Raw genomic sequence first — 13,870 nt, 5'->3', positions numbered from 1 at the left:
ATGATTTTTCTTTTCAAGAAGATATAGCCCATCTTTCTATCTAGCTTGCCAATCATCTTTTTGGAAGTGAGGCCCTGAAATATGCAATGATTAACAAAAAAAGATTACCTTGAAGTTGAGGTATTTAACAATTTTATGAATCGATATAAATTTACAGCAAGATAAATAAAATGTAATACATTACCAATGGGTAAATGTAATTGTAAGGAAAATTAAAATGTTTCTTTGACCTATAATAGTTGTTGGGGAACTATTAACCATTTTTATTCCTATTATTAGGACAAGTTTTGCCAAGTGGTCAATGACTCCTAAATCAAAGATCCAATTTTAGGGGGAATTATTTAAGATACTAAAAAAGGTTTTAGGCGCCATATCACTTTGAGCTACAGTGCATAATATGGATGATTTCTTTGAGTCAGATAAAGAAGCTTCTGAGTTTATCAACTTCTTCAAAGTTGAGCCTTTTGTTTAACAAAATAGGCTTTCCCTTTTTGGTTCCCTTATTTGTTTCTACCATAGCTTTGAGGCTTGCTGTGGAGTTAACATTTTTCTTTGATATGTCATTTCTTCTTGTGGTAGTTACACCGTAGATTATCTTTGGAATAAGGCTTTATCCTTCTTTAGGAGAAGAGCATGTGGCGGCAAATCACTTACATTGAGATTCGGTGGTAGTTATAGCAGATGTTTTGAAGACTAGAATGTTAAGCATTACAATCCCTTACTTTTAAGCATATTTGTTTGACGACATACCAAACTTCTTTTGCCGATAAAAACATCTATGGCCCACTAATTTCAAACAAAATGTTATTCTAGAACTATGTCATAATAATGGAATCAACTTCATCATAAAATAATAACTTTAAGTCCTTTAAACTTTAGAGGAAGATCCACAATGTGAAAGATCTTTCTAAAGCCCTTCATAAAGTTCTTCACAATTTGGGACCATTCAAGAAAGTTTCTGCCATTCATACAATATAAAAGCACACAATCCCTGGAGTTTTCTTTTAGCCTGATTTTATACATTTATGATAGTCAACTCCTTGAAAGAGAAGTAAAAAAAAAATCTAACATAATAAAAACAAGGAAAACTCTCGACCAAAAACAAGAAGAAAAGAGAAAATAGGTTAAAAGAAGGAAACATTATCCATGCTATAAAATTGAGTAGAAAAGAAGAATATAAAAAACTACTTCAAATTTTATTACTTACTTTTGTATACATATTGAAGCTATTTATATATTCCTCCAAAAATATTATAAATAAAAAAAGGTAAGTACAAGTTATGTAAAATAAACAAAAAGTACAAAAAAGGTAGGCCATTGGCTAGGTGAAGGGAGAGAAGCACATGGATTACAATCTAAAGGTTAAAAGGGAGAAAATCTAATGACTAAACTCCTCAATCTCTGTGCTCAATAAATATACTACAAATGGTTGCATAGTGGGGCCCACAATTACTCTACTACAACAACAACAATAGTATTAAGCCTTAATCCCACTATGTGAGGTCGGCTACATGAGTCTTTTTTTCTCCATTGTGCCATGTTAAAAGTTAAATTCTAATTTAAATCTAATAAAGAAAAGTCATTTATAATATTTTCTAACCAAGTCTTTTTAGGTCTACCTCAACATTTATTAACATAAGTCAAATCTAATACATCTACTTTCCTAACCGAGTTATCAGAAGGCCACCGTTTTATGTGAACAAACCATCTAAGGAGAGACTCTAATCTTATCTTCCACTGGAACTACTCCAGCCTTTTCACGTATATGCTCATTTCGTATCATATCTCTAAAGAGTAAAGCTACCCATCCACCTGAGCATCCTCATCTCTACAACAATTAACATTATGCTTCTCTTTTAATGGCCCACAATTACTCTACCTATGGCAAAAATTTGGATTGAGTGAATGCAAGGAGGTGGAGTAGGTCCCAACCCAACAAGTATTGCAAACATTGTGACATTTCATATATAACCTCAAACAAAAAAGTTACAAATAAAAAAAAATAATAATAAAAATAAAAATAAAATTAAAATTAAAAAAAAAAAACTCAAACAACAAGGTTCACCCCCTTAGATCGCAAAAGAGAAAAGGACCAAAATGGTCCCTCAACTCTTTGTGAGGGACCAAAATGGTCCACTGCTATATAAAAGTTTTTTAAAACAATACAAAAATACAGTTCTCTAAAAAGCATTTCTACAAAAGTGGCACATACAAACAATAGCAAAAAAAAAATTCTGCCATTTCGAAATTGAAAAGGCGAAGCCGTCGCAAACGAGGCCTTAGTCCCTCGCAAAGAGTTGAGGGACCATTTTAGACATTTTCTCGGTGGGAAAATTATGCCAACATCAAGTCTCTTTGTCTACAATCTCCCCACGCCATCCTATCCATCCGCTCTTTATATATATAATATCTGTATGCCCACAAGTCCCTCAAACGCATTATATCTATTACAATCTCCACATGCCCTCAAGTCCCTCCAATTCATTATGTTGTACAATTTTGAAGCTCAGTGAGAACAATATAAAGAGAGAACCATGGTCAAATGAGAAATACACATTAACAGCAATCTAAAAGAAAAGAAAGAAAAATAATAATAATAATAAACATAATACTTACAAAGAAGACATACCTCATGGCCAGAATCTCCATTTTCAAGGGGCAAATCATCATATACTTTCATATTTTTGAATGATTCCACAAGATTGACATTCAACTTCTCAAAATGACTCAAGTATTCCTCAGCAGCAGGATAGATGCCCCTACATAGAAAAAGAAATCAATACTGAAATGAAAAATGGATGATGCAGAATGATATTAATAGCTCACAAAATGTGTGACCACAAAATTATAGAGTGCAAATGGGCGAAGCCATCCGATAATCAAATCATTTGAATGCAAGAATCCTTCAAACTCCAAACAATCATTCTATTTATAAATTTAAATATGCTAGTTACAAGTGATCCCTCTAGTTTACATGTTAATAAATTTACTAGACTAGACTATAAACTATGATGCTTAGTTAATTATGCTCACTCGAGAAGAATAAAGCTAATTTATTTAAACAAGCAAAGCCCTACGAATAAAATAGTTGGAATAACTGATATTAACAACGTACCATCCAATGAATAGAAAAAAAAAAGTACCTTTCAATGAATAACATTTATTTCGTAGGGAATACCAGCAAGAGCAAAAGATAAAGAGGTGGGCATAACAATTAAGAGATCAAATAGCAGTGATATACAACACTACTTCAATATTATTTATATAAAGTTGGAATAAAACTTCCCTTCCAACATCCATGAACAAAAGGTCAAGAAACAAAAAAATATATGTTTCATCAAGTGTGATACAGAAACAGAATAGCAAAAAGAAACGCAGCTGTCAGCTATTAGCATTTCTGGTAAGTAATTGCCTTATTATGCCACATGAAGTGACCTATCAAGCTGCAATCAAAATGAGACTGACCAATGCAGGGCCTATCACACCCCATGGTTAAAGTGATTTTTAAGATGCAGACATGCGCTACAAAGTATGTCAGTGAACCCAAACCCTGCCAACATAATTATGACACCAAATGTACAAGAAACAAGTATACTACAAAATTCAAGGCAGCTACCAAAGTAATATAAAGCATGTAAAGAACAGGTCAAGAAAATTTGTTGTTTGTGTGCATAGATTGGCTACAATAAGTAGTCATCTACTCCATTATGTCAACAGTATAATGATGAACTCCACAAAGTAAAATTGGGCATGTTCCAGGCACCTTGTCGGTGTAAGAGTTGACTCAACTGCAAGAGCAACCTGCCAGTCCTCAAAAAGATTGGGGTAATCCTCAGGATCAGCCAAGGACTCAGCTGCTCTGGGGTTGACCTTCAGAGAACCAAGAATAACAAATTGAGATAATTAATTTATCCAAGTCCAAACACAATACAGAAGAAAGCTATGACAAAAGGAAAAAAAATTGAAAAATTGAAAAGATACCAAAAAGTAACCTTATTAAGATCATTTTTCCAAATTTCTACAATCTCAGAGACTTTGCTTGGAAGATATGATCGTGCCATCAAAGCTGCTTCTGGAATACGATTGCTGAAAAAGAAAGTGCTCGTAGAATTGTTGATTACATTCCAAAATCACAAAATATTATTAACATAATTTAGTTAGAACTAAGAACTATGTCAACTACTTAACATAAGCATTTTTACCTCTCCACCAATAGCTGGATACACTCTTCCAATTTTCCTAGCATAAATAGACAAAGGAAGGCAACATTGTTCTTTCCACGCCTTTTAGCAAGTGAAGCTAGTCTTGTTATTCCTTCTGCATCTCCAAGTGATGAGTAAAGAAGCAATAGACCACTCAAATCCATTGCATTAGACAAGCAATCCTCAGCCAATTCTAACTGCAAAAGAAGGGAAGTCATCATTAGACAAGTAAGCCTCGAAGGTTGCATTTACTAAATGTTAGAAGCTTTTTAAAAAATATGAGAAAACAATAAATTCATAAAATTAGCTATAAATGATGGTAAAGATAGATGATCTTGCTTGCATAAAGCTTTCTCATGAAAATTAAGGAAGAAATACAATGTTCAAGAAGGTAGCATAAATATCTCAAAATTGAAGATAGTAAAAAAAATTAACCAATTTCACCATGGAATTCGTGGAACTGTTCCAAGAAATTCCCACATTAAAATTAAATTTTATAATCCTAAAGTAATAAGGCCTCATTTGGTAATGCTTTTCAACTGCTTTGTTCATCAAAAGCTTAAATTAATATAATAATTTTGATTTGTTGAAACATATATCAAAAAGCGCTATAAGCACCTCCTACATGACATCACAAATATAGGAAACACACTAGCAGAGCAATTTTTCCAACTCTGTGTGAAGCAACACCTTAATTTTGTATTAAATAGTCCAGCACAGATAATATTACCAAAAGAAGCCTAAATTTTGATTTTTTATCCTTAATGAAATAAATTAACCCAATCAGCATTATGTAGGATCTAATTTAAACTCTAAAAGCTCATAAAAAGCAAGGTCAAACTGGTTATATATATATATATATATAGTCAGGGTGAAAATCTACAACCTTTCCAGATGACATCGCTAGCTTGCCCAACTCTTTCCATTTTGATTCACTCTGAGCTTCAATAGCAATTGCCTACATGCAAATCAGATCGTAATGAGAAACCAAAGGATAGCAGAGAGAAATAAGCGTACTACAAAACGTCGTTTACTTCAAAACATACCCTTGCAATATCAAGTCGTCCAAGCTGTATGGCCAGATCAAATTTGTAATTGGCATCTGTGGCTACTTCCAAAGCATCTTCCTTCATTCCCCGAGACTCCAAGAAATGAGCAACACTATATGAAAAAAAGATTTTTAAGGACAAAAATAATCCCAAGTTCAAGAAAAGTGCCCCAATAAGTAAAAGAAAGTAAAATGTATAGAGTACTACATACAAAGTATTTTCATCTTTTATATGGAGATTGATAGTTTAGAATTTAAACTTTGGTATTCTGGTATGAGTCGTACTATAAATGGTGTAGATGTGATTATAAATAAGAGTTTGAAGGATAATATTATAAAAATTAATAGAATTAGAGATACAATTATATCTTTAAAGATTGTCATTGATGCTAAGATTATTAATATTCTAAGTGCTTATGCTTCTCAAATAGATTTGGATATGTATTCAAAATTAAAATTTTGGAATGATTTAGAATAATTAATACAAAAGATACCTCTTCGAGAAAGAGATTTTATTGGAGAATATATAAATGAATATGTTGGTTGGTAGAGAGAGAGATGATTTTAAAATCATTCATGGTGGCTATGGGTTTGAAACAACTAATAAAGGTGCTAAGACCATATTAGATTTTTTTAGCTTATAATTTTGTAATTGTTAATACCTTATTTAAGAAAAGAGATGTGCAGCTCATCCATTATAAGAATGGATATAGTAAAACTTAGATTGATTATTTTTCATAAGAAAAATAGATATTTTAGATTGCAATGATTGTAAAGTTATTTCAAGTTAAAGTTTATGTATCCAATATCGCTTAAAAAATAAAAAAAATAATAAAAATAAAAAAATATATATATATATATAAAAGCATCCATATATCGCTAATTAGTTAGACTTTAAGATGAAGGAGAATAAAATAAAAATAAGATAAAATGTTGTTCGAAGATTAGATGGGGTATTTAAATAATATTAACAAAAATATTTTTTAGAGTAAGATTCTATATCTTAAGATTTTGTCTGTGCATGAGAAAGCTATTATTATGTGGGAAAAAATAGCTAGTGATATTAAAAATATTATAAAAGATTTGCTTGGAGTATCAAAGGAAAAAGCTCATAATAGTAAAAATAGTTGGTTGTGCAATCAAAATATGCAAGAAAATATAAAAACTAAAAAGACTTGTTATAAAAATTAGTTAACGGGTTAAAAAATCTAATAATTGTGTTAACCCGCCGTATAAAACAAAAGAGAGAAAACAAAAAAAAATTAAAATCAACGTACCTGCCATCCCACGCAGTCGCACGTCGTCGCCGCATTTCGCACGTCGACGAAATATAAAAACTAAAAAGACTTGTTATAAAAATTGGTTAACGGGTAAAAAAAACTAATAATTGGAAAAATATAAAGAAGCTCGGAAGGAGTCTAAGAAAGCAATATGCAAAATAAAAATTTTAGCTTTTAATGATTTATAAAATAGATTAGATACTAAGGAGGGCGAAAGATATATGTATAAGTTAGCCAAACAAAAAGATAGGAGTAATAAGGATTTAGTTCAAGTGTATTAAGGATGAAGATAAAAAAGTGCTTTTATTAGAAGATGATATTTAACAAAGGTGGATGAGATTTTTTGCTAAACTTTTCAATGAAGATTGTGAGAATGCAATTACTTTAGTGACTTTAGCACCTTAAATGAAATAAAGATCTTTATTTTTATCAGTGTATTAGTAAAATCAACGTTAGAGAGGCATTAAAGAAAATAAAGTGTTGAAAAGCTATTGGATCTAATGATATTCCAATAGAGGTGTGGAAATGCTTAGGAGATTAAGGAATTTCTTGGCTTAGGGGTAGTTTGGTTAACTATAAAGTGAATGCAACGTAAAGTTAATATCTGATGTTGTTTGGTTGTATGTAAAGTGAATGAAGGAAAAGTGATTGTTATGTTTGGTTGGATGTATGCAAAGAAAAGTAAAATCCATGTACTCTCACCGGAGTTCTGTTGCATTCTCGACCCCACGACCTTTCTCTAGTCATCCAGCTATACAGCAACACAAGGCCATGCTTTAGCAAGACGTTCGCATTTGAACTGGGCAGAATCGAGGCATTGGTGGTCGAACTTGGTGGAATATGGATAATTGGGCACGACCGAGACGTGCGAAAATGTGATCGCCATCATCAATTTAAACCCTGATAGCATGGAAACCACCTACGAGGTCCATCTGGTCTACCTCTTGCAAGTCACGAATTTAGCGGACGAGAACAGAGCCATGAAACTTCACTAGACAAAACACCATCTTCCTTTTTGTTGAATCATGGATGAAACACCACCTGCGGACCGAACTACATCGGACAAAACTCACTATGTGGACGGAACTCCATCAACTGCGAAAATCCATTGGACGAAACCAGGGCCGGATGGGACTAGTTCGACGCTTCAAGAGTCAAAGAGACGAACGAGACACAAGCTTTTTCGAATCTCAGCGGACGCTTCTCACCAATGCCGGCTCCAACTTCCAACTCGGAATAAATAAAGATGAGGAAGAGATGAAGATGGTTCCCGCACTGTCGTCCCGCGTGATTTTCTTTTTTGCACAAAATTGGGTGGGTTTACTTTACGTGTGAAATGAGGTGCAACCGGAAATTAGGAATACTTTGGATTTTATTTTATTATACACTCCCTCCAACCAAACACTATAAAGTGAGAAAATCAGGGTATTTCTTTTACACTGCATTCCATTTTCCTCCACCCAAACAGCCCCTTACTAAACTTTTTAATATTATTATGAAGACAAAAGATGTGAGATGAGTGGAGAATGAATGTGTTGATTACTATTTTTAAGAATAAAGATGATGCACAAGATTGTGCGAATTATAGAGGATTTAAGTTAATTTATCATACTTTAAAACAATAGGAGAGAGTTATGGAGTATAAGTTGCAGCGTGATACTTATGTCTCTCAAAATTAATTTGGATTTATGCCGGGTAGGTCTACTATGGAAGCTATACATTTATTAAGAGGTTTGATAGAGAAGTATGGAGAGAACTAGGAGGATCTACATATGATATTTATTGATTTAGAGAAAACATATGATAAAGTTCCAAGAGAAGTGTTATGGAGAGTTCTAGAAAAGAAAGGGGTTAATAAAGCTCATATTCAAGTCATTAAGGATATGTATGCAGGAGTTATTACTTGTGTTCATACACAAGGTGGTTTGACCAAGTATATTCCTATTTCAGTTGGATTACATCAACGATCAGGTTTAATCCCATATCCTTTTGCATTACTAATGAATGTTCTCGCTAGAAATTTGCAAGAAGTTGTACCCTGGCATATGCTTTTTGCTGATAATATTCTTCTTGTTGATAAGACTAGAGAGGAAGTTGCAGGTAAACTTGAAATATGGAGGTCAGGCTTAGACTCTAAAGGCTTTCGTTTGAGTAGATCTAAAATTGAATATATGGAGAGTAATTTTAGTAACAATAGATGTAGTGGGGGGGATTGTAACTTTGGACGATCAAATCATTAATAAGAATACACATTTAGATATTTTGGGTCTATTGTTCAGAGTGATGGTGAAATAGATGAGGATATTATTAGTAGAATTCAAGTTGGATGGTTGAAATGTAGAAATGCTTCGAGTTTGTTGTGTGATAGAAAAGTCCCCCTCAAACTTAAGGGAAATTTCTATAAGATGGTGGTGAGACATGCAATGCTTTATGGTACAGAATGTTGGCCATTAAAAGAGAAGCATAATATTAAGTGTTGCAGAGATGAGGATGCTCAGGTGGATGAGTGGGTTTACTCTTAGAGAAATGATACGAAATGAGCATATACCCGAAAAGGTTGGAGTAGCTCCAGTAGAAGATAAGATTCGAGAGAGTCGTCTTAGATGGTAAATGGCGGCCTTAAGATGACCCGATTAGTAGATGTATTAGATTTGACTTATACTAAGTAAGATAGAGGTAGACTTAAAAAAACTTGGTTAGGAAATATTAGAAATGACATTTCTTTATTAGATTAAAATGAGAATTTGACTCTTAACAAAGCAAAATGAAGAAAAAGGATTCATGTAGCCGACCCCACATTATGGGATAAAGGCTTGTTGTTGTTGTTATTATTAAATCCTTCGATAAGTAAAAGAGATAAAATCTTTCAAGCACATGGGTTCTAGTTAACTGCATGCCTAGATAAAAGTTCCATGCAGCCTCTCCAAAGCATTAATAGAATGACTATTTTAATTTCAGCCCCATAATCACGTCCAGGTCAAAAATAGAGGTAATAATACCATATACCATATAAAGCCCGCACCAGCTTCTTTATAAATGCATTTTAAGTTTCTTAAACAGTAGCATGCTTGTTTGGAATCTAAATCACATTTCCATGCATTATTCAAAAATTAATTATGCACGTCAACTATGGCTGCTATTAAATAAAATTGATAATAACTAGAAAATAAGTTGCAAAATAAAGAACTAGTTTTAATTATACAGTTAACGTTTGCATAAAATTATTAAAATACAATGGAAAAAAAATACATGAATGCACTTTGTAAAAATATCCTACAAACAATGACCAATTTAAAAAATACTATATTTTAAAAGGAAAACATATATTAAAATTAAGAATTAAAGAGTTTTAATAAAAGCTCACAGCAAATGAAAAAGATGACTTCAATTAATGATATATGGCTTCGAACATCATTTGGTACGTTTGAATAGAATTCATGGTCCTAATTAACCTTCAAGAAGAAAATGAAGTACCTGTTGAGATGCTCCTTGGGAATTGAAGGTAGAACTTCACCTGCACGCTCCAAATCTCCACGCATAACCAGTGTTTTATACTCAATCAAACTAAGGAGCAATGAGTAACCAATGATGCTGCATATGAAAAGAAAAACAGTTGAGTCAAATGAATTGAAGGTAGTGATTAATGCTACAAGGAACACATCCCGTGAGATCATTTCAATATGCTTACTTGAACTCCTTATCAATGAGATACACCTTACTCTGACTGGCTAGATACCCAAGCAAATACATAGGCCGGTCCAAGTGAAACATTGTTGTAACCTAAGACACAAAAACTCAAACATCCGTAAGTTATGAGAGAAAATGGATAATACAAGTAAAAATTACAACATAATGAACATTTAATGGCATACCTCTCCACCAACACAATAATTCAGTCGCCAGGAATAGTTATTATAGATGAAACAATCTCCAACCCAGATGCCAGTTCGAACCCGCTCATTTATTTGATGCTGAAGTTCAAAAGCATCCTCAACCCCTTGCTCATCTGCAGGTACTCCACTATCCAGATAAGAAGAAACTATTTCTCTCTGTGAAAAATAAAATAAAATCCAATATCCATGAAAAGCAACACACAAGATCTATAAACATGAGCTAGTACAAAGAAAGAAACAGGTTAGAGGTAAATAAATATTACATTATTAAAGCTGCTGAAGAAAGCAAATTAAAACAACTGGTATGTTAAAACAAAAAACCAAGAACCAATGAACTTACATTGTACTTCAGAATGTAGAATGATGAATCACTGGCAATGGTAATCAGATCACCACTATCTGCCCAATAAAGATTCTGAAAACATACACAATGATAAGAAAAAATGGTAGATCCAGATATTTAAGGCATAGAAAAGAACCAAACATTGCAAGGATCAAACCTACCTTAACATTAACATCAATACGGCGTATCAGTCTGCACTCCGCCCAATCATAAAAGCAAATAAAATCATTCGAGCACATTGCCAATAGAGTTCCCCCAAAAATGCGCTCAGCAGAAAAGGTTGGTCGTATACTCTTCTTTTCCTGGACAACAACAAAAACTTCAGTATCACAGCAACAGAAAATAAAAAAGAAAGCAATTCACAACTTCAAAGGTGAAAGAGATTTACAAATAAAACCATCACAAATATGACGCCAAATGGCTCTTCACATGCAAAAAAAATTTTTTTTTGACAGACAGAGTAACATCAATGTTTCAATTTATTAAGAACCAGAAAGAAAAAAAGTCGACATCAAAATTTAGATGACAAAACAAATGCCTTAAAGATGGCAAAAACCAATCATTTGAAAATCAGCTAAATAATGGAAAAGTGACAATAGGCTTTCTACAAGTTAATGACAGTTGTTATTAAATTGGGAACCTAAAAGTTTAGATGAACCAATCAAATTCAAGGGAAAAAATATCTGTAAGAAAATGGAAGGGTTATGGTATCAATGAAAGTAACAATTGAATAAATAATGGTCAACAAAAATTTATACCAAAAAAAAAACCTTAAAACTACAAGTTTTGAACACAATGGCTATGCAAACTTTAACAAGGCATAAGGTAAAGCTCATGAACTTCAGTTTTGAGGATCTAGCCGACCAATCCAACGCTAGACACAAGGAACTGAAAAAGAGACAAACCTGGAAATTTTTACCAAAAATCTTAATCCTTGAAGTACTCTCTCGAACTGCATATTCACCGTCAGAAGACCAACAAAATTCCAATGCAGATCCAAAGGATCTATTTCTCCAAGCCAAAGCAGTATAAATAATATATTCGCCATCTCCGCAAACAACAACAAATCTTCCATTTGGATTATGCTTCAAATTCTAAACAAAACATAAAAGGAAGCTTTAGTTCATGTTTAACTGAAATGAAGAGTAACGCAAATCACATTTCAAGACGTCTTTACTTGATTTTCCTTTTTTTTTTTACAAAGCAGATCCAAAGAATCTATTTTGCCTAGCCAAAGCAGTATAAATAATACATTCACCATCTAAACAAATAAAACAAATCTTCCATTTGGAATATATTTTAAAGTATAAACAAAACAAGAAAGGAAGCTACAGTTTTTAATGAAATGAAAAGTAATGCAACTTACATATCCGAATATATTTAGAGGGGTGGGGGGTTTGTGATTGGTTGCTGGGCAACGAATTTAACATTTCACCTAAAGAAAAGCTTACTAATTTTTTCCAATATGAGCATAATATCCAATCACATCAACTAACAGGAAGATTCCTGACAAGAAAACAAAATTGTAGGATATTCAAAACTTAACTGAAATATCCCCAGTTAGACTCTATGGATGGTGTGTTGGGGGTGACGAATATAGAATTTCTTCCAAAGAAAAGCTTGATATTTTTTCCCAACAGAAGCATATCCAATCACCAGGTAAAACTTTGTAATGCATATTGTAATATAACCGGTTTAATCTGACTAGTTCAACGGTAAAACTCTGTAATGTATATTGTAATAACCAGATTAATCTAGCCGGTTCAATTGAACCAGCCAGCCCTAACTTCTAAACCGCGCGAGTACAAGCAGAACCTAGAGTAGCACAAGGAAGCTGGGCGGACCGCACGCAAGCTCAGGACCAGGCTCGGTTCAAGGTTCAAAGCGAAGGAACATGTACAGAATGAAAGTAAACGACTTCTCTCTAAGTATAACTCCCTCTTCATTCATTATCGCTAAAGAAGCAAAACTCATAAGAAAAGGCAATGAATGAGAGGAAGAAGAAGAAAGGAGGTTAGGTTATCATTTTATTTCATTTCTATCTAATTTATTCCATGAAATAGTTTATAAAACAGTAACTAATGTCTCCCTGAAGGTAAAGGAAGAAAAGTCGAAGGAGAAAGAGAAGAATTTGAGATTTTGGAGTTATTCCACTCTCTAATGGTGGAAGAAATAGTAAGTGTTAAATTATTGATTTTATTATTCTTAGCACAATAATTATATTGTTATTTCTCTAATCTAAGGAGAAAAAAAATATTATTTTGGATAGGAAGAATTCAAGTGGCATAATTTATGATGCAACAGCGAAAGAAGGGAAAGTTCATTTGGAAGAAAATATTTTGTGAGGTAATTTTATATTAATAATAGTGTATTAAATTGTGAAGGAAATTTGATGATTTCTTTTGATGATATTTGAGGCAACAAATATCATCCATATTAAACTTTAGTATTAATTAAGACATTGTGTTGTATTGTTAAAAGTGGAAGATTTTATAATAAAACAAATATTAGAAGTCAACTTCAAAAATTGAGAAATTTGGAAGGATTTGAATGCGAAAGGAAATAAAATGGGAATTTCAATTGTTTTACGACAGTCAGATTTTCTTTTATCTTATATCAACTACTTTTTAATTATATAATTGCTACATGATTATAGCACTATATTCATTTGATGGTTATTATATGAATACATTATTTGAGAAGGATAAAAGAAATAGAAAGGTGAAGTATTTGCTACATGATTTCTATAAAACATAGTAATACATCTAAAGCGTTTAACATAGTACAATATTAAATATAAAATTAACTCGACGTTGATTAAATTATGGAGATATATATATGTGTGTGTGTGCGCGCGCGCGCGCGAGAGCGTGAGAATATTCTTACAAATTATGATAATAAGTGAAGAAAAATGGAATAAATTAAATAATGATTTAAATGAAAAGGAAAGTAATTAAAAGAAGGAAAAGGTATATGCATGCAAAAATTACACCGTATGGTACTCAATGGGGAGGCAACGTACCCGTGCACGTTCAATGGAAAAGGAAATGAAAATGGAAATTATTGTACATTTATTGGTACATTTAGACGGTGCTCATGTACTA

At 32.7% G+C, this 13,870-nt stretch overlaps 1 protein-coding gene across 4 annotated transcripts in view; it reads right to left on the bottom strand.

Moving 5' to 3' along the window:
• LOC110110872 (coatomer subunit beta'-1-like) overlaps nt 1-13,870 on the bottom strand; it is a 57,072-nt gene that overhangs the window by 28,134 nt on the left and 15,068 nt on the right. For all 4 annotated transcript variants that reach the window (XR_002304767.2, XR_002304765.2, XM_028696439.1 and 1 more), the window contains exons 12-23: nt 11,672-11,860; nt 10,928-11,068; nt 10,764-10,838; nt 10,403-10,579; nt 10,219-10,310; nt 10,005-10,121; nt 5,249-5,363; nt 5,089-5,160; nt 4,203-4,399; nt 3,993-4,086; nt 3,764-3,870; nt 2,630-2,759 (exon numbers count right to left, since the gene is read on the bottom strand). Coding sequence is in view for 2 of the 4 variants with exons in the window: in XM_028696439.1 (XP_028552272.1) it covers nt 2,630-2,759; nt 3,764-3,870; nt 3,993-4,086; nt 4,203-4,399; nt 5,089-5,160; nt 5,249-5,363; nt 10,005-10,121; nt 10,219-10,310; nt 10,403-10,579; nt 10,764-10,838; nt 10,928-11,068; nt 11,672-11,860 (1,506 nt within the window). In the remaining 2 variants the exon portion in view is untranslated. The remainder of the gene's footprint in view (nt 1-2,629; nt 2,760-3,763; nt 3,871-3,992; nt 4,087-4,202; nt 4,400-5,088; nt 5,161-5,248; nt 5,364-10,004; nt 10,122-10,218; nt 10,311-10,402; nt 10,580-10,763; nt 10,839-10,927; nt 11,069-11,671; nt 11,861-13,870) is intronic.

The sequence above is a fragment of the Dendrobium catenatum genome, unplaced genomic scaffold (assembly GCF_001605985.2).
Source record: "Dendrobium catenatum unplaced genomic scaffold, ASM160598v2 fragScaff_scaffold_743, whole genome shotgun sequence".
In the NCBI taxonomy this organism is placed as follows: domain Eukaryota; kingdom Viridiplantae; phylum Streptophyta; class Magnoliopsida; order Asparagales; family Orchidaceae; genus Dendrobium; species Dendrobium catenatum.
Note: the sequence above shows the minus strand (reverse complement) of the source record. Positions and strands in the feature narration are given on the sequence as shown.